General features: G+C 44.8%; 1 protein-coding gene across 1 annotated transcript in view; it reads right to left on the reverse strand.

The window, feature by feature from the left end:
• Window positions 1-11,016: 11,016 nt before the first annotated feature.
• LRRC8C (leucine rich repeat containing 8 VRAC subunit C) overlaps window positions 11,017-15,513 on the reverse strand; it is a 58,527-nt gene continuing 54,030 nt past the window's right edge. The window contains exon 3 of the mRNA XM_073571487.1: window positions 11,017-14,027. Within this exon, the coding sequence (XP_073427588.1) occupies window positions 11,775-14,027 (2,253 nt within the window). The 3' untranslated portion in view covers window positions 11,017-11,774. The remainder of the gene's footprint in view (window positions 14,028-15,513) is intronic.

Below are 15,513 nucleotides of genomic sequence, written 5' to 3' on the forward strand. Positions count from 1 at the left end.
TTTAACATGAGCTTTTACATACAGCAGTTCTCTCTTTGTTAAATCTCATGTTAAAATAGCATTGTAAAAAAAACTGTACGCATCGTTTTAAAAAAAAAATAATCTTCAAAATATACATATATATATATATATATGTGTGTGTGTATAGATAGATATATAGATAGATATAGTAAAAGCCGGCAGATGTCGCGTACAGTAAAGAATAGAATAGATTCGAATAGAATAGATAGACAAGATATATACACATAGAAATGATAGGAAGGTCACTAACATCCATGTGTCTGCTCAGTAAGAGTGCCTAGTGTTCCCTTTATTTTTTTTAGCAGTTTATATATGTCACACACACATACATATATATATATCCACACTTCCCAAGGAAAAAAGAGGACTGCACCGCTAATACCGCTATCAAACTGCAATGCAGTTGCAAATTAATCACCGCAGGCTTTACCTTCAAAACTTCAGGTGCACGCCTGAAAAGCAAAGCTTGACAAATCCATCTAGCACAAAGAAGATGGGTAGCACTCACCAAATCTTGTGAAAGTTCAATGCTTTATTGATGACATTAAAACATCACGGGAGTGTGAGAGAAGGAGTGTGCAGGTGCGCCTTTTCTGGGGTGCCTGGGGGCAGATGTTTTTAGCCAGGGGGAGGCCAATAATCATGGTCCCTCTCTAGGCTATTAATATCTGCCCTCAGTCACTGGCTTTCCCTCTCTGGCGGAGAAAACTGCGTGGGAGCCCACGCCAGTTTTTTCGTGAATTAATTCTTTAATTTAACACCTACAGCTCCAATATCTTACACACACACAACATTATTAGTGAGGGACATAAATAAATCTAACTGATATGCAATGGTTTACTGTATGTAAACCATGTGTCATATCCTGTCAGGTTCTGTGATGATTTTACAGAAGCCGACAATTGAATTATCGGCTATTCTACTATCTAATATCGCTATCAAATATAAAGACATATATATATATCACACACATGTGTGTGTGTGTCACTGACATATATATAATGTGAGGTAGCGCTGTCATTTACTTGGGGAATTCTCGCTTGGCTGCGAACAAAACCAGATCCGGCACGGATTTTCCATCAAATCAATACAGTCCTTGCGGATTATTCACCATCATAAACCATCACAGCAACAGACAGTTCACTTAACAGCATCATCAGCATAGCGTCCATTACAGAGTTTCCCTGTGTTAGCAATGTCCTATAGGCTATGCAGTATTCAATGTGCAGGCTTCCTAGCCCCAAGTTATCTCACCCACGTCCGGGTAACCTCACAGTTCCTTTATCATGCAGCCGACATTCATTACCTCCAGGGAACTAACAGGTGCTGGCAGCCATTACACACAGCCACTCCACAGGCTGTTAGCCAGGAAACAATCCTGCGCACGGGACCTTCCGCTCTGGACCAACCAGGTCCCTGCATTCGCCACTTGTGACTCACCCTGGCCATGTTATATCGTTTATAGCCACGCCCACTGGGTCACATGACTGACCTCATCACAGGTCCTTCAGGCATTTTCACACTCTTTACAACCGTGCTTTAAACAAACCCCCTGGGTGGGTTTGTAGGTAACTGGCCTGCCCAACTCTCTAGTTACCTGAAGACTTCTCCCTTACATTTTGAAACAACACCTCAGCAATGATATTGCTGATCACACACACACAAGTCTCCATCTCAAAGCCACCCACTTTGAGATACATAACCATCCTTCAGGATTCTGCCACTCATCCGTTCTCTTGGGACCTCCACACAGCGGACACAGTGGTTACTGCACCACAATGTGTATATGTATGTGTATATATATATATATATATATATATACAGTACCGACCAAAAGTTTGGACACACCTTCTCATTCAAAAAGTTTTCTTTATTTTCATGACTATGAAAATTGTAGATTCACTCTGAAGGCATCAAAACTATGAATTAACACATGTGGAATTATATAATTAGCAAAAAAGTGTGGAACAACTGAAAATATGTCTTATATTCTAGGTTCTTCAAAGTAGCCACCTTTTGCTTTGATTACTGCTTTGCACACTCTTGGCATTCTTTTGATGAGCGTCAAGAAGTAGTTACCGGAAATGGTCTTCCAACAGTCTTGAAGGAGTTCCCAGAGATGCTTAGCACTTGTTGGCCCTTTTGCCTTCACTCTGCGGTCCAGCTCACCCCAAACCATCTCGATTGGGTTCAGGTCTGGTGACTGTGGAGGCCAGGTCATCTGGCGTAGCACCCCATCACTCTCCTTCTTGGACAAATAGCCCTTACACAGCTTGGAGGTGTGTTTGTGGTCATTGTCCTGTTGAAAAATAAATTATGGTCCAACTAAATGCAAACTGGATGGAATAGCATGCCACTGCAAGATGCTGTGGTAGCCATGCTGGTTCAGTATGCCTTCAATTTTGAATAAATCCCCAACAAAGTCATCAGCAAAGCACCCCCACACCATCACACCTCCTCCTCCATGCTTCACGGTGGGAACCAGGCATGTAGAGTCCATCCGTTCACCTTTTCTGCGTCGCACAAAGACACGGTGGTTGGAACCAAAGATCTCAAATTTGGACTCATCAGACCAAAGCACAGTTCCACTGGTCTAATGTCCATTCCTTGTGTTCTTTAGCCCAAACAAGTCTCTTCTGCCTCTTGCCTGTCCTTAGCAGTGGTTTCCTAGCAGCTATTTTACCATGAAGGCCTGCTGCACAAAGTCTCCTCTTAACAGTGTCGGGAACACCGTACTGCACTAGTGTAGGGTTGGTGGGCCGGACTGGGGGGTGGTCCCTCGATAGACCGCACAGAGACAAAACAAAGACAAGATTGAGGCAGGTTCTGGGTGCAACAGGTCCAAGTTTATTCCACTCGCCGTCCGACTGACGGCCTCTGAAGTACACCGCACTTCTCTTCACCTCACGGCCCACCGTTTCCAGGGCCGCTTTACACACCGTACGTTACACTAGGGACGTACATACATGTACCGTCCCTTCTTCACTTGTTTGACGCTCCTGACAGGTCCGTCACTGTGGCCGCCTTAGGCCCGTAAACCAACAGCAATTTTACTGATCAGGCGTCGTGTCAAATACGGTGTCCCACACCCGGTGTCTCTTCTCCACTGTGGTTCTTCCTGTCAGGACCACCCCCCTGACGTTCTCTCTCCTCAGTCCCCCTGGTTCGGTTCTCCTCAGAGCGCACAGACTGTCGTAGTCCTCCTGTCACCTGAGCTCCCCCTGGGGACTGGAACTTTCTGGAACCATCCCTCAGTATTTATACCTTTCCTGGTTCCCTGTAACTCCGCCCCCCATGACCAACGGTTTCCTAAGACCTAAGCTGATGTCAAGTCCTTTGTTCACACTCCTCCCTGCCCTCTAATGGTCAACCCAGGTACTGCACGTCCACTACACTTTCCTAGCTGTTTCCCCACTATAAATGACACCTACCTACACTGTGCAAACCTTTCCTTCTTCACTCTGACTAGTCCGTCCATCCGCCAGATCACCTTCCCTACACTCTCCCTTCCTTTGTCCATTGTCGTCCTCGACAATCGTCATCCCTGCCTTCGTCGTTCTGAAGCTTCACCTACACTCTGTTGTCGGACCAGCTGTTGGGCCAAACCCACTACCTGCGGGGCCAAACCATACTGGGAGCACCATGCTTTGAGTAGCCTACTGCTACTCACCAGCGCGCACGCCACATGACAACATCTTTCACACTGGGCTAGGTACACAAAAATTCTCCCTATGGCGTGTACCTTCCCCTACTCTCCCCTTCTGTTACCTTCCACTATCTGGTACGCCATGATCGAGGCCTCACACCTACCAGATCATTGCTGGCGTCTATCTTTCTCCTTCAGGGGTGTCCGTGGTGTCGGGGACCTGACTAAGGACGGCTGTCTTTTCACATCTTCCACCCTTGTACCTTTCTTTCAATTACATGTCATGGTCGGCGTCTCGGTCTCCCAGGCCCTCTTCACACATAGACCCTTCTTCGAATCTCACACTTCCCTTTGGTCCCTCAGACCTTCTCTTACCCGGACCTGTTGCATTTTACTTTGGCATATTATACATTTAAACAACTTTATAATAGCACAAGTACCCATTTTTATATATTTTTTTTCATTTTCTTTTGCTCATTTTCTTTAAACCAGCATTTAACAAATAAACATCACATGCTTTTTCCTTCTCCCCCCCTTCCTTGGACATATGCACTCCCTCGCTTCTTGACACCCCCGCTTTGCCAGGCTTAATATAACCAACAACTTTAACTTCTTATATCAAACTTTTCATTAACATATACATCAACTGTTCTTATGCTTTGGCACAACGGTGCAACGAAATTTCGAGAGTTCAAACCACTCCCAGGCGGCCGGCAGCGAGGGGCCCCACAGCCGTGGAGCGCCCGGGATATAGGGAGTGTCCTAGGAGTTCTTACTACGGGGGTTCACGGTCCTCTGGCTCAGCAACCACAGCTACCGCGCAGTAGCCACGGGGGCAGTACTCCTTGTAGTACGACACCCAGTCCCCCTCATGTAGCGCCTGGCCGTGATGAATAGATGCCACATTAATATAGACCTTTTGTCCAGTCTCATCCCAGATAAAACCGTATCCTCTATCGATGTTGGTGTATACCAGCCGTCCCCGTGATCTTTTCACCGCCATGCCAGCCTCCCCCTTTTCATGCAGCTGTTTCCAAACCGCTTGCTCCCGAGCCTTCTTCCCCTTAATAACCTCCGCAAACCAAATGGAGGGTGCCGCGCCAATCCCAGAGTCTGGTGGGCGGGACTTTGCCGAAAAAGCGCGTGGGGCAGAGGCGGCCGATGATATCTGCGGCCCAGCAGCCTCTGGGGCCGGGTGGCGGACGGGAACAGCTGTGTTTCCAGAAGACTGAGTCGCAGGGCCTGTCAAGCAGGCCGCAGCCAGTTCTAGCGCCGGCATAGCCGCGACCGCAGGGTAGGCCGCATCCAAAACCTGTTACAAACCAGACAGGCCCAAATGCATCTGCACTAATCCAGGGTGCAGTGGACCCAAGTAACATGGCAGCTGCACAGGTGCATAAATACCAAATGAAACAGCCAGCCTACAATCAGGGATTGGCCGTGTGGTACACCAGTGCAGAAACACTGTGTGAACACTGCCACATGCGGATTATTTCTTCTGCACTGGTGTACCACACGGCCAATCCCTGATTGTAGGCTGGCTGCTTCATTTGGTATTTATGCACCTGTGCAGCTGCCATTTTACTTGGGTCCGCTGCACCCTGGATTAGTGCAGATGCATTTGGGCCTGTCTGGTTTGTAACTGAATTTTTTGGAGGATTTTTTTTCCCTCTTTTTGAGGTTTTCATGTTAGAATAGGGACTGACAAGTGTAAGGAACTTTGACGCAGTTTGTCAGCTTCCGTATTAAGGCCTTAATATCAACCAATAACTTACATATATTGATATGTTTTTTGTGCACTTTTTATATTTTTTCCAGGGTGCAGTTGGGCCCAAATGGTTCTGCAAACTTGTGGCCTCTGTTCACACGGGATGCATTCTAGTTGGCACTGGGCAGCCCCCCTATATGGTGTTACTAAGAGATTGTGAGCCAGAGGCCCTGCATTCTCTGTGTGAACACTGCCACATGCGGATTTTCTGCACTGGTGTACCACACGGCCAATCCCTGATTGTAGGCTGGCTGTTTCATTTGGTATTTATGCACCTGTGCAGCTGCCATTTTACTTGGGTCCGCTGCACCCTGGATTAGTGCAGATGCATTTGGGCCTGTCTGGTTTGTAACTGAATTTTTTGGAGGATTTTTTTTTCCTCTTTTTGAGGTTTTCACTCATCCAAAACCTCCCACAGAACCGGGGTGGCGGCCGGTTCTGCTAATGAAGCTGTTACCGGTCGGGGGAGCACAGCCGTGTCTTCTGTAACGGAGCTCCGCGCTGATGACTCCGGGCGGGATGACTCAGGGACGGGGGCAGGGGCCTTGCTCAACTCCGCGTACACCATAGGGCCCTCCTCGGCCAGACCTTCCGATATGCTGGAAGCGGCAGAATGGTGTTGGCCGCTTGTGAAGCCGCCGGCAGGGACGGGGGAACTCTCACCTTCCCCGGCGCCGCGGCCTCCATCACGTCACCACGCGGCTCCTCTCGCAGTCTCCGCTCCTCAACTCGTTCCGTGGGCCTAGCCTCCAGGCTCAGGGACTCTGGGGGGAAGTCCTCCGCCGGTATCAATGGCGGCCGCTCCTTCTGGCTCCGCACAGGCTCCACTTCCTGCCCGTGGCTCTGAAGATGACGTCTTCTGGCGCAGCTCAGTCTCCCGCCGCCATTGCCACTCCAGGCGGCCGATGCCCCGACACCCGCAGCATCTCATACCGTCCGGTGGGCAGCAATCGAATGGCGCCAAGCAGCCGCACCCAAGCTTTTCTTCGGTGTCACTCGCTCTGTGGGGTGGGGCGTCGGCAGGCCTCTCCACCCTCCGGTCAGGGTCAAATATATGGAAGCGTCGGTCTCAGGGCACATACCGCTTCCCTTTGGGGTACGTTGGAGGGGGTCCCAGTCCATTCTGAACTGCGAACACCCGGACCTCTCCTCTAAGCTGAAGCAATACCGCCATACTGCACAGTACTTAGTGCCGCCCCGGATCCTCTGCTGGCCACACAGATCCACCACAGCTTTCCCCATTTGTATTCCACAGGTAGGTAATTTGTAATCCACAGGTGACTGTAATCCAAACAGAGTAGTCCGTCTTTTTCCATTCTTTGAGGCAGGCCTGCCGCAGAAGATGACGTATTAGCGGCGTCGATCCTGCCGACTACGCCAAGTGTAGGGTCGGTGGGCCGGACTGGGGGGTGGTCCCTCGATAGACCGCGCAGAGACAAAACAGAGACAAGATGGAGGCAGGTTCTGGGTGCAACAGGTCCAAGTTTATTCCACTCGCCGTCCGACTGACGGCCTCTGCAGTACACCGCACTTCTCTTCACCTCACGGCCCACCGTTTCCAGTGCCGCTTTACACACCGTACGTTACACTAGGGACGTACATACACGTACCGTCCCTTCTTCACTTGTTTGACGCTCCTGACAGGTCCGTCACTGTGGCCGCCTTAGGCCCGTAAACCAACAGCAATTTTACTGATCAGGCGTCATGTCAAATACGGTGTCCCACACCCGGTGTCTCATCTCCACTGCGGTTCTTCCTGTCAGGACCACCCCCCTGACGTTCTCTCTCCTCAGTCCCCCTGGTTCGGTTCTCCTCAGAGCGCACAGACTGTCGTAGTCCTCCTGTCACCTAAGCTCCCCCTGGGGACTGGAACTTTCTGGAACCCTCCCTCAGTATTTATACCTTTCCTGGTTCCCTGTAACTCCACCCCCCATGACCAACGGTTTCCTAAGACCTAAGCTGATGTCAAGTCCTTTGCTCACACTCCTCCCTGCCCTCTAATGGTCAACCCAGGTACTGCACGTCCACTACACTTTCCTAGCTGTTTCCCCACTGTAATAACTGACACCTACTTACACTGTGCAAACCTTTCCTTCTTCACTCTGACTAGTCTGTCCGTCCGTCAGGTCACCTTCCCTACACTTGCTCACTGAGCCAGTGCGCGTGTCCTGAGTATAAAAACAGTGCTCAAAGATACCTGTGGAGCCGGGCAGCAGCGGTGACGATGCGTGCTTCAGTCTATCAGGACCTGAAGCACGTGACTGCTGGGGGCGTGACCTAAGCTCCACAGAGCTAGGAGCTGCAGGGAAACTCCTAGAAAGGTAAATACGGGACAAGTTACCAAGGGGCATAGACAGGGACGTAAACCAGATCAAGCCGGGTCAAAGCACAAGATAGCAGGACAGTACCAAAGGGTTAGACAGAGCGAATAGTCAGGACGTAGCAATAGATCAGAAAACCCAAAACGGGCAATGGACGGTACAATAGGGACAAACTGTAACAGAGTAACAATAGCCAAGCCAGGAGGTCAGAACCGGAGAAGACAATAGTACCAAAATGAGAGACGGAGTACAGAGTGAGGGGACAGACTGGGTCATACACGGGAATCAAACAAGCAATGCAGTATACACGCACACCAGGGGGGTCAGAGACACATCCAGAATAACAGTATAGCTGACAGGGAATCCTAGTCTGGAGTGAGTATAAATACCCCTCCCAGATCCAAAGAGAGGCCGGCAAAAGTTAACCCTGTGAGAACAGGACATTAACCATGTCCTAACCATGACAAACATGATATTCGGTGACCTATGCGCACGCGCCTGGTCTGGCGGTCTGCTCTGACTTCCGGGAGCGCTCACATATGTGACCGCAGTGTGCTCCACTGCGGGTCACAGATCGCGGCCCTGGGAAGTCCCTTTTGCCTAAGGGGGCGGGACTAGCCGCACGCGCTATTCACAGGTCCTATTCCATATCCGGTATTTTACCGGAAGTAAAATCTAATGGCAGGTCCTGTATATAACCCTGGGTCACATGACCATTCATATGGGCCCATGGTAACTATAAATGATTCAGGAACACCACTACCTGTCAGAACGCCCCGGGAAGAAGCAACTCATGCGAAACAGTGCTGTCGGGCGGCGGTGGGGGAAAAGCTTCACCAGCATTTAGCCTTCCTAGATCGGCTCCCTTCCTTTCCAGCGGCCAGCTACAGGTAAAATCCTAATTTAAAATTGCCCTGCACTTTATCCATTTGTGGAACGTTCCTTGCTGTGCCCTGCTTGTTTGGATACATCTCTCTGAAGTGCAATTCCTTTTCCTAGCCCTCCTCTATATTGAATAGGCCAACTTTTTCCTCTAGTGCTTATAGCGCTTTATTTTGGCAAGTTTAGCATGTCTTTGCAACTGCTGTTGGAATATAGGCCTTAATATATTGCATTTCTCTTGCTTTGGAGGGATTTTCTGGATTTTGGATATATTTAAAATAGATCGATAGTTTTTTATTCTATACAATTTGCACACTGTAGAGATACTATAACTTCCCTTGCTGGTTATCCTTACCCCCTATGTTGGAGACCAATTAGTCCTGTCTTTTTAATATAATCATGTTATTTTTAATTGATAATTAATAAAAATTATATTTTTTGCTAACATTATTGTTTTCACTTCTTGAGTCTTCACGGTACCTTCCGTGACGATTTTTTGTTGAGATATGCTAGAACTCTGTGTGGCATTGACCTGGTCTCTAATCTGAGCTGCTGTTAACCTGCAATTTCTGAGGCTGGTGACTCGGATGAACTTTTCCTCCACAGCAGAGGTGACTCTTGGTCTTCCTTTGCTGGGACGGTTCTCATGTGAGCCAGTTTCTTTGTAGCACTTGATGGTTTTTGCCACTGCACTTGGGGACACTTTCAAAGTTTTCCCAATTTTTTGAACTGACTGACCTTCATTTCTTAAAGTAATGATGGCCACTCGTTTTACTTTACTTAGACTTTGTATTATGGCAAGAAAAAAGCAGCTAACAGTCTATTCAGTTGGACTATCAGCTGTGTATCCACCAGACTTCTGCACAACACAACTGATGGTCCCAACCCCATTTATAAGGCAAGAAATCCCACTTATTGAGCCTGACAGGGCACACCTGTGAAGTGAAAACCATTTCCGGTGACTACCTCTTGAAGGTCATCAAGAGAATGCCAAGAGTGTGCAAAGCAGAAATCAAAGCAAAAGGTGGCTACTTTGAAGAACCTAGAATATAACACATACAGTATTTTCAGTTGTTTCACACTTTTTGTTAATTATATAATTCCACATGTGTTAGGCTAGTTTCACACTAGCGTATTTTACATGCAGCGCACGGCGCCGCTAAGCCCCGCCCTCTGCCCGCCCCGTCATCTCCTCCTACTATCGCACACGGCCGCATGCGATCTGCGCACCCTATCTTTAGCATAGGGTGCACAGACCGTGCGCTAGTAGGATTTTTGTGTGCGCTGCGCACTTTTGAAGGTGCGCCGAGCTCGCCAAAATGCAACATGGTGCATTCGGCGCACCTTCAAAAGTGCGCAGCGCACACAAAAAGCCTACTAGCGCAAGGCAAGCGCACGGTCTGCGCACCCTATGCTAAAGATAGGGTGCGCAGGTCGCATGCGGCCGTGTGCGATAGTAGGAGGAGATGACCGGACGGGGCGGGGCTTAGCGGCGCCCTGCGCTGCATGTAAAATACGCTAGTGTGAAACTAGCCTTAATTCATAGTTTTGATGCCTTCAGAGTGAATCTACAATTTTCATAGTCATGAAAATAAAGAAAACTCTTTGAATGAGGTGTGTCCAAACTTTTGGTCTGTACTGTATATATATACACCTGTTCTATGTGTATACATGTATTCTATCTTTTCTATTTTAACCTGTCAGTGTGATTTTACTGTATATCCGCATATGAATTGCCGGCTTTTCAAAAGACACCAGTGCATAAAAATCGGACAGCACTTGCATAGTGCGAGTGCTGTCCGATATTTTTCTCGCACCCATTGACCTGCATTGGCGAGTCTCTTCCGAGAATCGCAGCAATATGCAGAATGCTGCGATTTTTTTCTCAGTCCTATTTCGGCTGAGAAAAAACTCTCAAATGAGATGTCACCTATTGAATAGCATTGGTCCGAGTGCAATCCGATTTTTTATTGGATTGCACTCATCTGTATTTCTCGCAAGTGAGTATGAGCCCTAAATAAGGAAAAGTAATCATATAGCACATGTAAGATATCATGCTGCTACTAAATCCAGAAAATAATGCTATGTTTTTAGGATTGTTGGAATAAAAAATTTAAGAAAGCTAATCTTTAACACCTTGCCTCCTCAACCAATTTTCATTTTTGTCTTTTTGTTTTTTCCTTGCTTTCTTCCAAGATCCATAAGTTTTTTCTATATTTCCATAAACATAGGCATATGAGGACTGAATTTGAGGGGGGGGGGGGTGAGTTGTAGATTTTAATGACACCATTCATTTTACAATATAATGTATTTGGCTTTTATGGTATACATTTTGAGATAAAAATTAATCTGAACCACAATTCTCCAGATCAGTATGATTATGTTGATATCAAACGTACGTCGATTTATTTAATTTAAAACGAAGAAATAAAATTCCAATATTTAAAAAAAATAAATTGGGATTTGTGATGGCATTTTCTGAGACCCATAACATTTTTATTTTTGTGTCAATTGCGCTGTAATTGGAACATCGTACACAACATAAAAAGTCTGCAAAAATTAAAAGTAACTCGTCCATGTTCAAAATAAATTTTATAGTGCATGACATTCTAGAATAGAAAAGTCCAAAACACTGGTTTTTTTCAATACGTGATTAAATAAGGCACAAACTAACATTCATGAAAGACTTGAGTGATAAGTTATTCATACAAAACAGATATACTTGATGAACTTCATGATAGCTTGGTCCCCGAAACAGTAACAAAATAGCCCACAAAATAATTGTAACAGATTTTAACAAAATATAAATGTTCCTCAGATCTACATAAAGTACCTGAGCATTTAAAAACCAAAATGAATGGCTACATAGGTCCGACAAAAAGTTATATTGCCCTGCAATAGATTAATTTAATGCCATATTGTCTATGGTGATTCTCATTCTGAGTCAACACTACCGTGCTGAAAGAGAGCAACCAACAACATGTCCATTAAAATAATGCCCAATATGAGTGGGCCATGATGAAAATTAATAAGGTCCAGTAATCATGAATCAATCCTTTTGATCTGACAACCGCACTCTTTTTTTTTATTTCCCTTCCAGTCCCATAATAGATCCTGACGTAAAGGCTGATTTGTCCTATTCAGATTTCATTTGTTCTCTAATATCGGATGGAAGCGTCTCAAATAAGGTGTCTTCTACAGTAAGTCCGATTCTCTTTAAGGCCCTGCAATCCCCAAGCTCTGGAGGCAAAGATTCAAAATGATTACCTTTAATGTCCAGGTAAGACAGGAATACTAAGTTCCCAATCTTTGGTGAGAGAGTACTTAAGTTATTCTTCCCGATTTTTAAGGTCTTCAATTTCTTACAGAAATACAGTTCATCTGGCACGCTTTCCACTTTGTTGCTAGAAATTGAGAAATATTGTAAACTTTGGAGAACTCCAATCTCAGGAGGGATGAATCTAATATCATTATAAGATAAATCTAAGTATCGAAGTTTGTGGCATAAGAACAGGTGAGAAGGAAGCACCTCTATCTTGTTGTGACTGAAATACAGTCGTTCCAAACTTGAAAGTTTCTTTATGTGTTCTGGGATATAAGTAATGCTGTTGTACCACAGCTTTAAGATTGTGAGTTTACGCAAATGTTGGAAACTAAGTATTTCTTCAATGGATTTAAGATTATTTTCTTTCAGATCCAGTTCTTGAAGAGCTAGAAGACTGAAAATTGCATGAGGTATTCGCTCTAAGTCACAGTGTATAAGCTCCAGCTCTGTCAAGTTGACCATTTTCTTGAGATTGTTTAGCATTACCAGCTTGGTTCCATCATTAAGGATACTTAGCTTCTGAAGATGACCAGAAACATCAACTGCTCCTTGAGGGATTTTAGATAAATTACTTTTTATATAAAGTATTTTTAGACTCTTCAATTCCCGGAAAGATTCAAGGTTTATATTTTTGGATATATCAGGGCTTAAAGATCCAATCAAGTACAGTTCCTCTAGGTTTCTCAAACTGTACATCCATGGTGGAAGTTCTCGAACGTCGTCAAACTTTACTCTCAATATCTTTAGATTTTCTTTTAAGAAAGCCAGGGCTGCTGTATGAATTTTTACAGAGCACTGATACAAGGACAATTCTTGAAGGTTATCAAGCTGAGCAATTGTTGCTGGTATCATGACATTATTGATGATTTCGAGTTTTAAGGACTGCAGCTCGGTTATCTCAAAGACAGTATCTGGAAGACCGGAGAGCATAAATAATTGTATCTCCAGGCGGTTGTTAGCATTCGTTTGTAACCTTTGCCTCAGCTTATCAGCCGTCCATTCATTATTTAAGTTTAATTGTTTCAGTTTATTTTCGCTTACTTCAGATAGAAAAACGGCAAATCTTTTTGAGTACAGTGGGTCATATTGGTCTATCATGTGAAACATGAAGGCAAAGTCGTTTTTGACATCTGGGATATCATCTATACCAGTTTCCTGACGTACATACTCAAAAGAATATTCTTTTAAAGACCGATAGAACAACCAGTAGAGAGTGTAAAGGCACGTAAGTCCATAGACTCCAACAAAACACAAGTAACAAAAGGACAATTTAGAAAACAAGTGCGCCATTGTATGATTACAAGAAAAGTTCTTATATCCCGTCATATCTTCTATGTCAACGTTACAATCCACAGTAAACTGTACTTTGGAAACAAGTGCACTATTGTAACAGATAATAATGAGGAACTTAAGAACTTTCAGTATGGTTTGGCGCACATACATGGCGTAAAGAAGATCTCCTTCTTCAACGTGGAGTCGAAATTTTTTAACTTTCTCAAATAAGGCTTTAGCTTGTTCTCCTTCCTTTTTATCCAGGGCTCCTGCTGTAGTTTTATCAACCACAAACTTCTCAGGTATGGATTTTAGTGACTGGGTCTTCACTAGTGGACTCTCTACAGCCGAAGGGGCTGCAATTGTTTTGTTCAGAGCATTTTTTCGATTGTCCTTCTCCTCTGGCTCCTCACCAGATACTTCAGATAAGGCTCTGGTTGTCCAAGGTGAGTCGAAACACTTCCCCAATATGGAAATAAAATGCTCAATTTTTGAGCTTGATCCAGGAAATTTAAACCAAAAGTTGCTACACACCATAAAAATTAAAGTGTGGATGAGAACCAAGTAAGGGAAATACTTTGCATACCAATGAAGAGCCCGCTCATAACACATCTGGTTAATGAAGCTGTATTGTTGGAGATCCAAGTCTGTCTTTAATCCCCTCATTTCCACCGTCCCAGTTGGTTTGGGAGCTGGAGGAGGCAAATTAGTGGCACCAGAAGCATTATAGATGGAAGCGTTCTGAACTGGATGTACCCTCTTTGGCAGGCATATAATCTTGTCTTGCATTACCTGAGTAAAAAGAAGAACAAGAAATGGTTGTAGTTATTTCCAAAATAATGATGTCAACTTCCATAACTAACAGAATCAGTATATATGGCTTTAATCCATTCATGACCGGGATGTATTTTCGTTTTTGCGTTTTCATTTTTTGCTCCCCTTCTTCCCAGAGCCATAACTTTTTTATTTTTCGGTCAAAATAGCCATGTAAGGGCTTATTTTTTGTGGGACAAGTTGCACTTTTGAACAACACCATTGGTTTTAACATACCGTGTACTGGAAAACGGGAAAAAAGTTCCAAGAATGATGAAATTGCAAAAAAAAGAATAAGTGCAATTCCACATTTTTTTTTATCATGTTCGCTAAATCCTAAAACTGACCTGCCATTATGATTCTCCAGGTCATTACGAGTTCATAGACACCAAACATGTCTAGGTTCTTTTTTATTTAAGTGGTAAAAAAAATCCGAGCTGACATATTTATTGATACCATTTTCGTGTAGATACGATCTTTTTATCACCCGTTATTGCATTTTACTGCAATATAGCGGAGACCAAAAAACATAATACTGACGTTTTGAATTTTTTTTCTCGTTACGCCATTTAGCGATCGGGTTAATTCTTTTTTTATATTGATAGATCGGGCGATTCTGAACACAGCGATACCAAATACCGGTATGTGTATATTTGATTTTTTTTAATTGTTTTTGAATGGGGCGAAAGGGGGTGATTTGAACTTATATATTTTTTTTTATATATTTTTTAGAGACTTTTTTTTTTTTTTTTTTTTTACTTTTTGCATGCTTCAATTGTCTCCATGGGAGACTAGAAGCTGCAATTGTCTGATCGCCTCTGCTACACACAGGCGATGATCAGATCTCGCCAGTGTGTAGCACTTGCTATGAGCGACGACCATCCGGCTATGACAACCATAGAGTTCTGCTGGAGACCTCTAGTTGTCATGCCAACCCATCAGTGACCCGCGATCACGTGACGGGGTCACCGATGGGTGGGATTTCCAGCGTGCTTCTGGTAAGCGCGAGGTAAATTCCACTGTCTGAGATTAACAGCCGCGGATGGATCGCGATTCCACCAGCGGCTGTTAGAGGCACATTTCGGCTGTTCAAAACAGCTGACATGTGTCGGGAAAGATGTGAGCTCAGCGCCAGAGCCCACATCAAAGGGAAGGATGTGGGCTTTAAGCTGATTAAAGAGTAATTAGTTATGTAATAGTTATGAATTTTTGCAATATACTTCATTACATCATTTTTCTTCCTTCTCTCCCAAACACTATGCTGAAGTATTCTTTCAATGTTTCTTTAGAAGCTGCTTTTTATTTACTGCTCAGTAAAGAACCATCCACTATATTCAAATAGTTTGTGTACAGAAATTTACTTGTCTGAGTACAGTAAGAGCAGAGAGTATCGTACAAGGAAAATCCTGTACAGACTGTTGGAATATAGTGTAAGGATCTTTGCTGAGCAGCAGTGAAAAGCAGC

The sequence above is a fragment of the Dendrobates tinctorius genome, unplaced genomic scaffold (assembly GCF_039654945.1).
Source record: "Dendrobates tinctorius isolate UK_male_01 unplaced genomic scaffold, ASM3965494v1 ptg000029l, whole genome shotgun sequence".
NCBI lineage: Eukaryota > Metazoa > Chordata > Amphibia > Anura > Dendrobatidae > Dendrobates > Dendrobates tinctorius.